At 46.9% G+C, this 17,140-nt stretch overlaps 1 protein-coding gene across 1 annotated transcript; it reads right to left on the bottom strand.

Annotated features, from left to right (window-relative positions):
- Positions 1-328: 328 nt before the first annotated feature.
- GGT1 (gamma-glutamyltransferase 1) lies at positions 329-16,723 on the bottom strand. Its single transcript, XM_050714134.1, has 13 exons — positions 16,674-16,723; positions 9,938-10,105; positions 9,172-9,299; positions 8,850-8,939; positions 8,399-8,591; positions 7,367-7,524; positions 6,178-6,327; positions 5,548-5,684; positions 4,506-4,693; positions 3,559-3,686; positions 2,586-2,698; positions 1,389-1,502; positions 329-514 (listed from the first exon to the last, which is right to left on the bottom strand). The coding sequence occupies exons 1-13, from the start codon at positions 16,709-16,711 to the stop codon at positions 371-373; spliced, it is 1,749 nt and encodes a 582-aa protein (XP_050570091.1). The 5' UTR covers positions 16,712-16,723; the 3' UTR covers positions 329-370.
- Between the last annotated feature and the right edge of the window lie 417 nt (positions 16,724-17,140).

Here is a 17,140-nt window from a genome sequence, read left to right as displayed (position 1 = left end):
CTGTGACAGGGACACTGAAACTGTGCAAACAAAACACTTCCTGCAGCTTGGGTGAGCTGGACCTTCTTCAAAAACTAGGTACACAATCTGACTTCATGGGATGGTGAGGAGGCAGGAATCAAACTCTTCAAAGCAGAACAGATTCTTCAAGGAGGTCATGTCCTGGTACACATTTGTCTCAGCACACTGCTGTGGCATGAGGCACTTCGGTCATGGCTGTTGAGAACATCAGTCCAAGCTCTGTCAATAGAATCACAGGCAAATTTGTTCTCTTTCCTGTGAGATCTCCCTGAGTTGCAGACCTAAAGGATCTTCCCCCCAGACGCACCTCAGTGTCACTAGATCACTGAAAAAAAGGAGCTGAACCAGGTCAGTAGCCTGCAGGAAAGCCACCTTTCCGGGAATCGGAGGCTGCAGCCCATCCATCATCTGTTCTGAGAATGGCTTGCACAATCGCACTGCTGGTCACTCGTGTGGTATCATGTTTTCTCTTCTTTAGTTGTTCTTCTATACCCTGAAATGCAGAAGTGCATGAGGACAACAGGAGAAACTGCTCACGTGCTGTAGTCTCTGACCTGAATCCTCCATGACTACCCAAGCATACAGTGCCTGTATTAGGTATGTTTCCTAAAACTACATCCTGTCCCTCTTCTTCCTTCTGCTTTCTGGGATGCACTGCTTTTCAGGTGGAATTGAGAATATGTGGCATTCGTGGTGTTGAGTGTGCGCTACCAGTACTACTGCAGGTCAAAGAGCATTCTGCCTCAGATACTTATATAATGACTGACAGCTGGAAGTAACAACATTTCACAGAATATCTGAGTTGGAAGGGACCCACAAGGATCATCGAGTCCAATTCCTGGATCCCCAAAGGCAAGGCAAATCCTGCCATCAGCTCTCAGACTGACAGTGCTGCACAGAGACCTTTTCTGTGAGAATATTTTCACATCTGTTCTTGGGTCCCTCTGTGCATTCTCCCTTGCTAGCTCTGTGGCAGCACTTTAGGATTTGTGAGGAGGTAGCATGTGTTTCCTGAGGGACACCAGATTTAGACTGCTTGGATGCTTCAGGCCCTGAAGCAAAATAGTATCCCTGCTGTTTTGCAAGTACTTTGAGCCAAACAACAACTGGAAGAAGAAATATAGCCTCAGTTTCAGATGTAGCTCATGCTTGAATGCATTAGGCCTTAAAACCATATGACTGAGACTAAAAGTACACTTTGAACAGCTCACTGTGACCCAGTACTGGACTTGTGCCAGCTTTAATACTGCTCACCTAGGAAATTTGGCAATGCATCATGATTTTCTACACACACATGCCTTCCCAACACTATGACACCAGTACCACACAAAAAGCTCATATACAACCCCGCCTAAAGCCAGACAAACCTCCTCTATTTGCTGCTCAAGTTCCGTGATATTGGGAAACAGCTGATCATGAATTCTGGGCTCTTCCACTGCTTTCTTCACATCATAATCAAACCAGATGGAATTGATGATCGTCTAAGAGTCGCAAAAAAGCCTTTATGTTAGTTAGTTGCCTTCAAAGAGACCTTGCCCTTGCAGCAACAAAGGCAGAGACTTCTGAATGATGTTCACTAGAGCACATAAAATATGTAATTTCTAATTCCTGCTGCTTCCAGCACTCCCTCTCTTGGCTAAGAAAAACACAGGTACATTGCAGCAAGTCAGCTTGTATATGCTTAGGATGAATTCCACACAAAGAGACCAAGAGTGGCTAAAATGAACATAGGAGAAGGATCAGATCCTCAAGCTGGATTTATCCTGCTGTGAGTAAGCCCATGCTGGCTTGTTTAGACACACAGCAGTCACCTCAGTGCAAACGTACAGTTACAGCTTCTTGCTACTGTGCAACCAGTTTCCATAAACCTGGCTCAGCCCCATTTGCTTAAATTGCAGGTTGGAGCTGCTGGCAAGTGAAAACAGCCTCAGGATGAAGGGCTTTGAAAACTGCTTGTAGCAGTTGTTTCAGAGCCTTCTCCCCTGCCTTAGCCAGAAAGCAGGCTGCAGTCTGGTGCCCTGAATGGCTGTGTGTGCTGGCACTGTGGACTGCTTTCCCCTGCAGTCATTTTTGGTCTATCTGGGAATTTGACTGGCTGCCACAGCAGGTCACAAAGAGCCTGTCTGTCAGATGATACCATGCCTGGCCTAAGTTCTTATTTAGCTTCTCCGCATGACTTTCACCTGAAGTTTGGGGGTTGGATGAGAATGACTCTAAACTAGGCAAAGAGTTCATGGCAATTCAGAAGTCAAAGCTAAACCAAAGTCATAAATCTCCTACAAGTGTTGGTTGTCATAAATCTCCTACAATTTGCCAAAGGAAAAACCCAGAGTCACTGAAGTAATTTAATGAGAGACCCTTTGTCGCTCTGGCAAGCAGGAGTTAGGGCTGAAGGCCTGGCCCTCAGAAAGTCAGGCATGAACCTTTCTTTCAGCCCCCAGGCCTGCAGCAGGGAGCCATGGCTATGGTCATATCATAGGCATGAACCCCTTACCCCAAACACTACCTCTCCCCACTTTGTTTTGCCTCACCTTTGCCCACAGATTGCCCACATCATCACATACCAGTGCTGTTGCTGTGGTTATTTTTGTTCCTCCAGAAGCACCAACCACCATCCTGACCATTTTTGATTTGTCCACCAAGATGGAGGGGCACATGGAGGACATCGGCTGTTTACCTGTCAGGAACAGATGCAACAGAGGCTCAGCTTTCCACCTGTAGCTTACAGACTGTTGGCTCCCACTCCACGTCTAAACCCAGAGCCTTCATATCCACCTTCCTGACTAAGGTGGTCTTGTTCATCCCTTGGGGATCCCAGTGTTCCCTGTACACATCTTGTTGCTACCACAATGCAAAGCATAACCCTAGTATTTTGTGCAGAGGCTGAAGGTGCCTGCCTCCATGGTTCTGTCCCAGCTGGGGTTGTCCATCATGCAGCTGCCTCCCCTAAACTGTGGGACCTCCCTTTCCGTCCTATCACTCCCCTGTCTCTCCAAAGGGTGGTACAGGAGGGTGACAGAACCCCAGCCCACTTCTGTGGCAATGAGATGGCTCTGCAGGAAGCAATGATGGAGCAGGCAGGGTGCTTGGTTAGGTGCGTGAAATGGGTCTGTCTGAAGCTGCCCTACAGATCCCAAGACAGCACAGGGAGAAGGCTGGACAGTGCCGTGTAACACTTAGCAGTCAGCTCCTGCTGCTGCCGCCTCCCTCTTAAGTAAGTTCAAAGAAATCTTTCATATCCCCAAGTCATTTCACTTGATATGCTCTGAGCTCCCTGCAAAAGGATTTCTGGTTGCTGGAAGGAAGCGTGCCCAAGAGGTTTTCTTCAGATGGCCTCTCCTTCAGGGTATACCAGGGGAGGCTGGGAGTGCACTTTTGGCAGGGATGCCATGTGCCTCGTGTTCACCTCCACTCTCTGCAGAAAGCCCCAGATCTGTGGCTGATTTCAAACATGCTGCAGCCTACCTTGCAGACACCACAGCCTTAGTATGCAAGATACAGCTACAGGATGGAGTCAGGAAGGTAGTTTACAGCTACCTGGTGCTATGAAATTTGCTGGAGAAGGAGGTATCCCAAATCCATTGATTATGTAAGGTGAGCTGAAGTCATCCATCTCATCATTATATATGATTCCACTCACGTTGGATCGTACATCAGAGCCAAAGCTAGACAAAACAAGTCAGCACAGACACGTGAAGATCAGAGGAAATCCAGGACAAGCTTCAGGTGAATTACTGCAATGTGAAAACTGGAATTTAATGGGAGTAACTCTCCACTCCCTTGTGTTGCAAAGAACATTCTGTCACCCCTTGGGGGAAGGAAGCAGTTTATACCGTGAGCACTCAGCTACACAAAGAGGAAAGGCAGCCCAGCATCCTGCTGTATAGCTCCCCTGCAAGGACCTTGAGGGGAGGAACAGCACAGCAGCAAAATACAATTAATCCCCTTCCAACTGGGCAGTACTGCACTACATTCAGAGGCAGTGTAGTTCAAAGACTGTCACCTTTGGAAATGGTTGGGGTTTCGCTTAGATGTGTCGAGTGACATTTTCTATGTACAGAAAGAACCTCCCACCCTCCCCCAGCTTCAGGCCGCGTACGCAGAACACAGCTCTTCCTGACAGCACTCTAGACAAATACTGTGCTTTCAGACCAGCTGCATTAGCTCAAATTCCTTCCAGATGCCTGGGAAATCAGAGCCTGCGGTGATACCATTGCTTATGAGAAAATCCAGATGCAGTGGATATTTCCTTTGTGGGTGAACACAATATGACAGAGGACCGCACTTCACGTATCCTGTCCTCTGACCCAACTACACAAGTCTCAGCATTAAGAACTGACCTGTAAGCTTAGCAGAAGTGCCCATCAACAGTGCTACCCATCACAGCCCCGCTACGGAGATGACAGCGATGTTTTATACCAACCACAGAACCACCACTAGGAAGATGGCAGAGGCCTACACAGAAGTAATGTCTGAGCTCATACTATTGGTTGATGGTGCTGGTGGCGGACACAGCACTGCCATCATCAGCCACAATGGAGAGGTGGGATGTACCAGCAGTATCTGGAGTGTAATATACTGGCTCGTAGTAGTCAACTGGATGGGAAGTGTTGTCTGTGATTTTTCTTCGGAGACTATCAGCAAAGAACTCGGACGTCATGTTTCTGATTGCCTGTCAGAGAAATCCAATGCAGTTACTCAGCAGATTAAGTTTAAGAGACATGTATGAGGCTGATATCCAACACTTCAGACCACAGAAGAGTGGCAAATCCCAGCAGTGAGGCTATATTTTTCCAGCAGGGGTTTTCCTCCTTCTTGAAAGATGGACATTGTACCAAAGAGTCATAGAAGAAGCTGTACAACGTGCCCCTTTATGTGGGAAGTTAATCAGCATCCATTATTGTAGATCTATGGAAAGCTGTCCTCAACACTGCTGTAAGATGTAGGCAAGCACTGTTACACTTGCTTCAGAGATGAGAGAAGAGGGGTCAGGTTGAGAGGACTAGACCAAGGCAAGCTCTGATCATTGCTTGGTAAGTTGCAAATTTGTGTCCATCAAGCTGGGCTGTGCTCAGATCCTGCTGCTTTTGGAGAATCACAGAAGTAAAAGCACAAAGTGTGAAGTTGGAAAAAGCAGGTTTCCTGCCTCACCCCTTCTTATCCGTAGGTCCATTTACTATAGGTAGGACTGTGGCTAGAGAGACACAAGGGTGCTGGGAGTATCATCTAGTCAATCAGACTCCAAAGACTATGAAAACTGGGAGGGTTAGCCCTAAATATACTCAAATGCTCCTGGTCAATTGAGGATTTTGCTTTTCCTAATAGCAGGAAGGTTTCCTCCATTTATATCCCTCACAGCTCAGCCATGAGTCGCATAAGGACTTCCCATTTTGATTCAGAGATATTTCAGTGCCTGTCAATATCAGGTGGTGCAGAGCATCCCTGACAATATTTAGTCACCCAAAACCAAAAAGCCATGTTCCAGTAGCCTGGGTGTTGCAGAAAGGAAAGGCTTTTGCCAGGTACCTCTGTAATGTTGACAAATTTTGGATCTCCCAGTAAAGTCCTCTTGGCGTAGGCAAAGCGAAAGGCCTCCACAATGCGGTGGTAAGTCAGACCTTTCTTCTCCACAGTTTTGATGCTGTCAGCAGAGAAATTATATCCTGGCAACAGAAGACAAACCATTGTGAACACAAAGCAAAGTACACGGTCAACAGGCTGCTAATAGAACTGTTATATGGGATCATCTTGAAACTGCGACTCTACAGAGATGCAGTCACTGCACTGTCCTAACCTCTGCATGGAGGACACAAGAGCTCTAGTAGCACTGTGGGAGGCATCAGCAGGATTTGTATTTGGGGAGATGTTTTCTAAAGAAGCCGCAAGTACAAGTTCATTTCGACCCACTCAGGTACCTGGGAAGTGCCCCATTCAGAAGCATATTTTTCCTCTTGCACTTCTATTTCAGGTAGGAAGGCGATGTCCCTGAGTTTACAGCAGACAAGGAACGTTTCCACACCTCTGATCCTTTCTGGGGTCTCAGACCTATCTGCTAGAGGGCTATTGAGACCCAGCTCCCAAAACCAAAAGAGCAGTTGTCTTTGAAACTCTCCCAGCTCCTGCTGCCAGTAGGGCACTGCTCAGTGGCACTCTCACCTTTCAGTATGTTGAAAATGAGGGCTAGCACTGGGCCACTCAGGGGGGCACTAGGAGTGTAGAGGGTAAACTCCCCAAGCGTAACCTGTATGGGATCTTCAATCACTGTTGCATTGTAGTCCCGCAGGTCATCCATTGAGACAATCCCCCCTGGAACAGAGAAGGAAACTATAGATGTGGGTTTGTGATCTCTGGTGGGAAGAAGAGGTCATACTCTTATCACCAGGCATCACAGTGAGGTCAAGAGGGAACACGGACAAACCAAAAAAGTTGCAAGGTAAAGGGAGCAAAGATAGATGCACAGGAGATAGATTTATTCCTTGATAGATCCAGCCGAGGCTCAGACAGTCTAAGCTTGAAGTTGGACTGATTTACAGCAGCCAAAAATCTGGTGATCCATCTATTTCTACAAAGGACACCAGCAACGTCAGGGAACAAAATGTCCTTAAGAACCCTCTTTACAGGGGGAGGATGCAGCTTTTGGGTGCAGATGCTTTGTGCTACCCCACAAGCAGAATAACAGGTACATTCCATTGCCTTTCTTATCAGAAAGGGGAAGACAGTAATTAATCATCACAAATAAAACCAGGAAATTACTTATACACATGAGTTTCACTGAAGCCAGCCAATGCTAGATAGCAAGGATAGGATACTACCACCATCTAGTGGCCTTGAGAGATTAAACAACTTGAGAGTTTACAGGACCATGTATGTATTGTTTCAGGTAGAAACTTATAGAATCATAGAATAATTAAGGTTGGAAAAGACCTCCAAGATCATCTGGTCCAACCATCCCCCTACCACCAGTATCACCCACTAAACCATGTCCCTAAGTATCACATCCAGCCTTTTCTTAAACAACCCGCCAGGGATGGTGACTTGCTGGATTTAGGCTCTGTAAACAGCATGTATCTACTATGCGATGCCCAGGAATGCATAGACTTGCTAGACTACATGGTGCAAAAACGTACAGTATCTACCACCCATTTCTGATTGGGTTTCAAACACATCCATTAAAGTACTAACAGCTTCTCTTGTGCCTCCTGTTGCCACAGGTCTCACAGGTGGCACTTCAGGCAGCAGGCCTGACCTGCTTCCGAGGCTTCTGCAGGTCACCAGCTTCTCCCTGGATGCTGAGCTGCAGCAGTCAGGCACTCACGCTATTTTGAACAGATGTCCTGTTTCTCACCTACACTCTGGATGTCAGCGATGATCTGTTTTGCCAGGCTTCCTGTGTAAAAGGCATCTGCTCCTTCATTGGCTATAGTCTCATATGTGTTGGCTAGTTTAGGCATCTTGACGATATCACCCTCATGCAGAATTTTCCCTCCTCTGCAGAACACTTCGCTAACGGAGAAAGAAGATTGAGAAGATCAGATCCGAGAGACAAGTTCAAAACTACGTGTAGCTGTATCAGCTGACACAGTATTCGACTGCTCATGCTAGTGCCTTCGTGGAGAGAAGAGGAACTGCCTGAGCCATGCCCCAGGGGTCCTTGCATCAGGTCATAAAACTGAACAGTGGTTTTCTGACCTGGGATTCCACATTGCTCAAAATTTGTTCGGTGAAGCCTATTGGAGGGAGTGTCAATCTTTGTCACCAAGGCAGGCCACCCTTCCTACCTGCCCATGGGGTTAACTGCCTCAAGATGCCCACGAGGGAACATAGTCCTTGAACTCAAGCAGTTCAGTTTCAGAGCACAGACTATGAAGCTAAAAGGCTCAAAGCTTCCTGTGAGTCCAGGAGAACGCATTTTGATTCCTGACACTTTCAAGTAGACAGGTCCCTTTCTAGCTCCCTCATCAGGGATCATGGATGTGATGCTGTGGACCTGCCAGATGGAAGTACAGGAGCCCAGGCTGTACATCCCATTTGGATTGCAAACAAACCTGCAGCTGGCAGGAAAAGAAAAGATTAAGCATGCATCCCAGCATGTACTTCAGCTCCATCTCTGCTCAGACAAATGGACTTTAAGAGCAGAATTTATCTCCCTTTAAAAGCCAGGACTGAACATCCCCAAAATTGGCCACATGATTTAACACCTTCAGGGAGCTGCAACATCAGCAGGTGCAGTGAGTACAGTCACTGCAGGGCAGGCACAGGCTCACAGACACTATATTATACAAACACAGAGATTCTTCAGCTAGGATGCAGTAACCCCAAATTTCTCTGCACAGCTCTGCAACTGCTCTACCTGCCACAGTGAGACTTCTCTACCTACCACAGTGAGGGGTTGCTTTCAATTGACTTCTCTCTTGATTTGATGGCTGCTGCAAGGCCTTTCCCAATAGGGAATCCTTCTCTTGCCAACTTGACACTGGGCATAAACAGGTCTTTCCACGCCAGCCTGCCATGACGTTTGTGAGCCAGTTCATAGCCACGGATTTCTCCTGGAACAGCGATAGACAATCCTCCTGGAGCAGACAAAGAATGTATTAGTTTAGCAAAGCAAGAAAAAAAAAAAGCAATTAATGGAGTAGGAGGTAGAGTTGGGCTTATCTGTTGGCCTTTAAAAGACTGAGTAGAGGACATTTTTGGCAAGACGCAGGTGAGAAATTCTGTAGATATACAAGAACATAACCATAAAAAATGTTCTTTATCCAGAGAGATCAGTAGCAGCTAATGTTGGAGCTGTGTGGACCCCCAGAGCAGTGAAACAGCCTTTGCCATACCTTTCAGAGAGAGCTGTGTGTCGTTCCCAAACATGGCCTCCGAGGCTCCTTTTGGAGCCACCTCTCTTGCATTAATGATTTCCACTTTTCCTTTAAAGACAGAAAGGAAGGAAGGTGATTAGCTCTGAACTCAGCACCCAGGCATGGTCTGTGCTGAATAAGTCTGATCACTGGGAACCAGTTTCTTGGCAGATATTTTGAGGACAGCATGGTCCTCCAGAGACTAGGAGAATCAGCCTCTTACCTTGACTAAGGTAGCATAAATCACCCCTCTGTGATAGGGGGTGGACCTGTTCTAGATATGTACAGCCTTGTTCCTTACCTGTGCTGTTGTAGATGGTAAAGAACAGTCCCCCTCCAATGCCCATGCTGTGAGCGTTCATGAGTCCCACGCAGAGCAGAGCTGCAATTGCAGAATCCACTGCAGATCCACCTTGCTGAAGGATGTCCCTGTGCAGCAGAAGAGAAGGCATCTTATGGTGACATGTTACTCATCAGTCAGCTCATCAGAGAAGATATTACAGACTCTCTCTAAGGAACTTTCATCCACACCTGGTCTAAAGGTTCCCAGGAATAGGAAGTTTGAGCTTCTGTCTCCATAGGGAAGAGATCCTAATGGTCTGGGTACAGACCAGATCACCCCTCATTAGAGAGACGTGCAAACTAGCTTGAAGATAGCAAGGTGTGTCAAAATACATGGGGGAGGCTGACATCCCAGCCACAACTCATTACTTCAGAAAAGACAACTCTAAGGAGACTGAAATCTGCATCACTTGCATCTGGAACTGGAGAACAGCTTGATAAATGTATTTTAAGAAAAGCTTGAAAAGCATCTCTCATTCCTGTAGTTTCTGTGCCTAGGGAATCTTTGTCTACTGTACTATCTTTGAGTGACTGCAGTAACATTGTTTGGACATGGTGAGAGCCCAGGTTTTGTTACAATCTCCTCGTTCTACAGGGAGATGAGAGCATCTGTGCTGTGCAGCTGCCAGGGTTGCACCTGCACACCAGGAAAACAGAACGGAACAGTTTTGTCTTGTGCAAGAGCTGTCAGCGATAACAAGAGTCACAGCAGAATTAGCGGGTACCTTCCAATTATTGAGCACTGCCCAGCGTCTGTAGCCACAGCCGCCCTCTTATAGGTGTGCTTGTCTTCTGAGTCAGAGCGCAGTCCGAAGAAGAGTCCCAGGAACAAGATGAGCCCCAGTAGGACTGCAGTCAGGACTAGAGCCACCACATAGCACTTCTTCATCTTTCTGTGGGAAGAGACAGGATCATCAACCTGCTGCTTCTGGGGTATGTGGGCACTAGGGAACAGATGATCAGGCACAAGAGGAGTCTTTTCACCTATCTTCTTTCATATCCACCATTTCCCCTCTCTCCCTGGCAGCTGACAGCTCTGCACATGGAAGGGCAGTTTTACAAGGAGCAACCAGGAGAGGTGAGCCCAATTCTGGCCTTGACAGTTCCATTAGGGCGAAGTCCTGCTTTGAAGTGAAACTGACTATCAAGAGGGGAGGGGATCTTCTACAAGATGAGGAAGTGAACATCCTGCTGTCATTGCCTTTCAATGGCAACAGGAGAACTATTTGCTCTGTGACTTTATTCTCTGAGGATTTTAGCTATCAGCAAATATTTAAGTTGCTTCTCTGTTGGGAAGCATGGGGATCCTACAGACTCCTGGAAGCCCTTTGGTAACAGCTCTGAAGTGCTATAGTCCCTGCAGTGAAAAGGCCCCAAGCCAGCAGCTATCACCTGGGTGATATCTATATATAAGATACACATCTTATCTTTCACACCCCAAAATAACAGCAGTTACATAGGTCAGATGAGCAGAACATAATTGGTGTTAGTTATGACTCGCATCATCTTCAGTGGAAAAATTCAGAGCTTTAACTTCATATTACCTGCTTTTAAATGCCATGGCTTTGAAGGAGTCCCTCCCTGTCCAGGAGGTTACCACTAACCAGTACAATACACATCTTTGTCACTAACAAGCCTCTATTTGGTGCGCCCCAGCATGAGCACAGCACCCGCTTCTGCTCAGGGTCCTTGGCCAGAGTGCCTTTCCAATAAGCCTGCCACTTCTAGAAGGTGACGGCCAGTTCCTATTTCTCCATGCTTCCCCCTCCTGCAGAAAGTTGCTCGTGGGGTGCACAGGGTTGCACTTCATTGGTGGGTGAGAATAGCTCACAGAGACGATCTGCAGCAAGTGTATTCCAGACACACACCAAGCTAAGTCAAGAGCTATTGAGGGAATGGAAAGTCAGTGATATCTCACTAGGACTGACAGTTCATGAAATACAGCTTGAACAGCTACTCTTTGACCCATTTTCTTTCCCATTACAGAATTGTTCCATCAAAAAGACCTAAATTCATCGTATCAGCTTCAGGAACCAACCTCCCCCTGCGTAGCGCAGGTTTGGCTTTTCACCGTGACTACTATACTTGTGCAATAGTCAAGATACCCTTTACCTTACTGAAGCATCTGCTTTCCTCAGAGACAAACCAATCCATGGCACTGCGAGTGAAGATAGGATCCACCAACCCCACCCTCTGTGGATGTTCAACAGCCCCAGGTAGCGCAACCTCCAGCAGTCAGAGCAGCATTTGGTGCCTTGCAGCAGCAGCATGCGCAGAATTAGGAAGCAGAGAGTGTGCCAATGCTGACCTAACTAGAGGAAACAGGCCAGGCCAGCCAAACTGAAACACTCCTCCAAGGGAGGAGATTAGCAAGCACTGCCCCTCAGCACAGCCTTACCCCCACTCCTGTTATTTCAAAAAGGAGGTATGTACCCACTTGTTATCCAAGCCCTGTGTCTGTGAGTCCCAGTCAGCACAAAAGACGTCCACCCCCAAGTAAGGCAACTCAAACCAGGGTGTAAATCTACTGTATGTGCTGTTCTGTCAACAAACGGCAAAACAAGGGCAGGGAAAAGTAAATGGATGAAACCTCTTTCCTGGTTCAGAACTTAATTTACACTCAACTACTTTTAAAAGAGACTAGTGGTGTGTTTGCAGACCAGTGACTGTGCAGGGAAACAGAGAAGCCATTGTGCCCCCAACAATAGCTCACACACAGCCTTGGAGTCTAAAGACAGTTTTGTTTGTTGGCAGAGAGAGTTCGGCTTCAGCACTGGCAGTCTCCTCCAGGCTTCACAAGAAATGCCATGGGATCTTTTATCTGCGCCCCAGCTAGGCAGAAGGTACTTTGTTTCATCTGGGCTGCTCCTCAAGCCTGGGGTGACCCAAGCCCAGTGCTGTGTGTTAACCCATAGGCTCCTGGCTTGGGCTGTGTGGTTCTCCTCTGGGGCTGCCTGCCTCACTGCTGGGCTCCTGTAAAGATTTTTCTGCCTCGTCACGCAAATTATTCTGAGAGCAAGAGAGAAGGGGAAACATCAGATGGTACCTCTGCTCTCTCTTTCACCTCCTCTCGGGATTTGGATGACACTCACGAGCATCTCCCAGTTCCACAGAGCTGAACGCTGAGTGCCCAGCTGCCGGGTGAGTGCACAGACCTGGACACGGGCCCTCAGCCTCAGGCACAGCTCTGACTGCCTGCCAGCCCCTGGGGTGAGGATAACACACGCACCGCTGGGGGCAGGAACAAGCACAAAGACTGCCCTGAATAAGAGCCACCAATTGCTGGGCACTGCATTGGGTCCCATGTCACCCTCCAGGCTGGGATGGAAGCAGGGCCAGAAAAAGTGGATGCTCTTCATAAAGGTGCATCTGTGCAAGCTGTCAGATCGATCCTGCTAGAGAAGGCACAGGTGTATGAGAAAGATCTGCAGCCTTCCCTTCTGCAACAGCACAGAGAGCAAACTCAGATGAGAATAATTCTCTCCACCTTAACTGCCAGCTCAATTCCCATAAGCTCCTTGACCTATTTCAGGCCTGACCCTAGTGGGAAGCATCCCTTGCACAGCCCATCCCACCCTCCTAGCTGCGGCACAGCAGAGTGCCAAAGAGGCGTTTTGTTTGCCGTACAGCAATCAGGCGACAGATGAGGAGCCTGCAGACATCCCTGCTCTGACCCACCTCTAAAAAAGTTGCCCCATGCAGGCACATCACAGGAACAGCTGGGTTTTCGCACCAATGCTCCTTTTGAGCCTCAGCTCTGAAGTGGAGCCGCAGCTATAATTTATTGCTGGGAGTGGAGCAGCAGCTGTGTGCCACCACCTGAGCTGGCTCCCCTGACCATTGTTCGCTGAGGCTGGTTTTAACCTGCAGATCACTGCCAAATCCAGCTCTTTGGAAGCTCAGCTAGCACTTTGGTCACACTGCGCTGCTCAGCAGCAGCAGCAGCCATCCGGGGGAGAGACTATAAGGACATTAAAAGCAATATGGTTACTTCTCAGTGTCATAAAGGTCCAAGACCCAGTCCTAGACACGAAATTTAAAACGAATCCTCAGAGTCTGGCTTGATTTATACCGGGAGAGGGGGAGTACCAGCAAGCAGGAGAGTTACACCTGTATGAGTAACCCCACTGAACTGTAGATAAGTGAGTTTTCACAGGTTTATTTAAATATGACAGTTTTTGAATTAAAAGAGCCCCAGTGCAACAGGCTAATTAGTATCAGGCAGGGGTCACAGGGTCTGAGCAGCTCTGCCAAGAGGGCTGGGCATGCTGTAGAGATGAGGAACCTGCCATGGTCATGGAAAGCCCCAGGAGAACTGAAAGACAGAGAGGAGGGGTGCCAGGCCAGAAAGCAGGGAAGAGAAAAGAATGGGATACCAGAGGATGACAAAGGAATCCAGGTACAGTCAGGCCTTGTTATTGAATGAAGTAGTACAAAAAGCATCCTCTGACATTTCCTAAAGCTTTAACCACAGACTTTAACCAAGCAGACTTCTGCTTAAAAACCATCTTGCAGCATCTGCATACCTCCACACCCACTCCTACGAGTTCCTCATCCTCCCACCTCTAGTCCAGTAGCCAACACTTGGCCATCAGCTTTGAGACATCTGCCCCTGCCTTCCTCAGGCAGCACACGTTATGCAAGGATACGTTAAACATCCATGAATCACAGGACACGGGCTATGCTCCTCTGCTAAAACCCAAAGTCCAATCCCTATCAATAACATTACCGTATTTAAACAGGTATTAATAACAGAGCTGAAATACTGCTCTCGTGCTCTATTGCTGTGTAGAGTCAACCGTCAGTGACTTCTGGGGCCACAGGACGGCCCCAGGGCCCACGGGAGCATAACCCAGCACAGGCCCTGAGAGAGCAGGCCCAGGCTGATAGCAGAGGTCCCAAGGCTGTTCACACAGAAGTCCCATTACTGATTAATGACGACCTAAGGAGCGTGCCCACAACCGATCACATAGGTGGAGCCATGTGAAGTGTGTAAGAGACCATATCACAGCTACCTGTGCTGACACCGTGCTTCAGGATCAGGTGTGCACATCCCACCTTCCTCCAAAGTCCTGTTTTCACAGGTATTTCCTAGGGCTGCTCCCAGCAGCCTGCCCCAGGGCCAGGCTTCAGAAATCAGACAGGACAAGCATTTCTCACCAACCACCAAGCTGCTGCTGGGTCCCCAGTTAGCACCTTGCTTTCCTTTCTCACTGGCAGCTTGCTGAGAAGTGGTACAGCAAACAAAGCAAATTATTTCTTCATCTGTGAGAATTCTTGGCGCCAAGAGTCCATGTTCACACCCAATTAGCCAGATGACAGTTTAAATCCTCACGTATAACTGTGCTAGCCACACATTCCCTCAGCTGTCAGTAAGGACAACGGCCAGCAAGATCTGTTTTCATTTGCAGCATTATCCAGACTCCCAGCCTCTGAGGAGCTAATTAGCTGGGGTTATTTACTCCAAGAGGGCTTGCACTGAAGAAAACTAGAACCAAACCAACACAAATCTGAAGCTTAGGTTGCCCGTTCCCCATTAGCCGCTCCTTCATTACACAATCCACAGGACTTACATCCTGGAAGGTTAATATATGGCATCATTACCCAAAGGCCAGGGGACAAACACCTTACACAACGAGGGCTGTGTAAAAATTACAAATGCAGTTGTAACATCAGATTTGCCTCCTGCCTACCAGGTTAGATCTCTGTGATTGCAATGGGGTCTTTGAATCTCACTGCAAATAGTCCCAAAGTAGCGGTGCGCAAGCTGGTACAGGCTGTACTGACAGCATTGCAGAGCCCAAATGGCAGAGAGCTTTGTTGACTTTGTTAGCGATCATGTTTACTCCTGCTCTTCTAAAGCTTTATTAGGACAGACAAACTTCTAAGCACTATTCTTTTGAGAACTGTCCCAAAAGAAAAGGGTTTGTTTCCCTGTGCCTTCTGTCCTGCACTCAAACACAGAGGTCTGACTTTCCCACATAAACCTCCCTACACAGCCTTGCCCAGCAGTTACTGAAATAAGACACAAATTTAAGCCAGCTGAGATTCTGATCTACATGTTCACGTGCTAAATAATTTTCTCCCTTAAGCCTTTTGACTTAGTGTAGCTGCCACCAGAATGCCTCTGATCAGGACTCTGGTTCTCCAACCAACCATACAGGCAGACGGACAAGCAGAGATCTATCAGGTACCGATCTTCATGGTGACTGGCAGGCATTTTTCCATAACTGTTTCTACTTTGTCCACACAATGCCATCTAGAGACTTCAAACAAGTCATCAACAACTACCTCTCCTTCCTAAGAAAATCATTCCTGATCCAAGTCTTACACAGATTTCTGCAGAGAACTATGACTAAAATATTGACGTAGCTGGAATTCAAAACAAACAGATTTTTAAATCAGTCCATTTTTGGCCACAGAATGAGACAGGAATTCTGCTTTGGCATTAGGCTGGAACTTAAAACTAATAAGTTTTTGCACTTATCCATCATGAGATACTTAAGTTGAAGTCTTACGCAGTCTTCATCTCCACAAGCAATAAGGGAACTAAAACAAAGTTCAGTCAAGCCATGAAGAAGCTCAAAAAGACTTCCAAATTCAGACCTAGGCACTGGTCCCTCCTGGAGCAAGGGGACAGAGCAGTCCCCGAGTGCTGAGCCTATGCTTCTTCCCCACCAGAGAAACGCAACAGCCCCACTCAACACAGCCTTCCGCAGAGCTAACAGCTCCATGTCAGTCCCCAGCCCACTCCCTGCATCCTGTAGGGCTTGCTGCCTCCCTCCCCTCCAACACTGGGTACGTCTTTAGCATTCTCTTCAGGAAACGTGGCATTGAGGGCTCATATGCATGTGGGTACATTTTTAGGGAGAAAGGTGTCAGACCAGAGGTCCCTGTGTAAAAGTATGATGTCAAGCCAGAGGCAATCCACCTGGAACAGAACAGAGTGAAAAGCTCCCTAAAAAAGCAGACTGTTCCAGCTAGTTTTCAGGTATGCAGTTCACAAAGAGAGCCATTGTAATCAAGATTTGCAACTCCTCCACAGAAATCAGGTTTTCTGAAGCCTAATGACATGTAATATTCTATCCAATCTGAACTCAGAATTCAATGAGAAGGAGAAAATTTCCTCCTGAAGCAACTTTTTCAAAAAAAATCTTTAATGTTTTCCTGCAGAAATATCAGCTTTAAGTCCAACTTTTTTTTTTTTTAATTTTAAAACACTTCAGCATGAACTATGAAGTGAAAAAGGCAGAAAGGTGGAATAAATGCAAAATAACCCGTTTCACATGGTTTTCACAGTGTTTTCTAATTGGAGAGCTCCCAGAAATCCAGGACTGGCAAGTTCAATCTCAAAAATGCATGTTATTAAAATAAAGTTTTATAAACTCATTCAGAACATCACTGTTAAACTCACCCCCAATTTAAAATTAAAATGTTTTATTAAAAGTTTTATTCTCTCACCGGTTGCAAAAGATCTTTTCAGATGCTCTTCTTCGCATTAAACTAGAAGCTGTATATTAGACCTGGACTGGTTCAGACTCAGTAGTCAGGTCCTATTCTCTTTTCACAAATTTTCATCTGATATATTAAAAAAAAAAATCACACTGTTCCATGTTCTGTTCCCTAAGAAATCCCACACAGCACTTCAAGGCCAAGGGTAATGGCTTAATGCATGTCATTTCTAATTCCCTCTTACCTCTCGAGAGTATTTGCAAGTCCGTCCTGTCCTTTCACACAGATCTTTATTTACTGATATCCTTTGAATATCCTTTCTCTAGCAGTGAACTCCTTTCTAGGGTCAGTATGTTCTTGCAGCACTAGCAGTAACCACTTATCTTTCCTTAAAAGCTCTCCAAAGCTTATCATACTACTTGATATTTGTACAGGTCTGCTCATGGAGATTAACTCATTGAAACTCATTACTATTG

This window comes from Cygnus atratus, chromosome 17 (genome assembly GCF_013377495.2).
Source record: "Cygnus atratus isolate AKBS03 ecotype Queensland, Australia chromosome 17, CAtr_DNAZoo_HiC_assembly, whole genome shotgun sequence".
Classification (NCBI taxonomy): domain Eukaryota; kingdom Metazoa; phylum Chordata; class Aves; order Anseriformes; family Anatidae; genus Cygnus; species Cygnus atratus.
The sequence above is the reverse complement of the archived record's forward strand: the minus strand, read 5'-3'. Positions and strand labels throughout refer to the sequence as shown.

Excerpts from the sequence above, each read along its gene's own strand:
- GGT1 (XM_050714134.1), bottom strand. The coding sequence starts at position 16,711 with ATGCGAAGAAGAGCATCTGAAAAGATCTTTTGCAACCG. Across the intron at positions 8,592-8,849 it reads CACACAGCTCTCTCTGAAAG|GAGGATTGTCTATCGCTGTT; the intron begins GTATGGCAAAGG and ends TGTCTGCTCCAG. Across the intron at positions 2,699-3,558 it reads AGCAAATTTCATAGCACCAG|GTAAACAGCCGATGTCCTCC; the intron begins GTAGCTGTAAAC and ends TGTTCCTGACAG.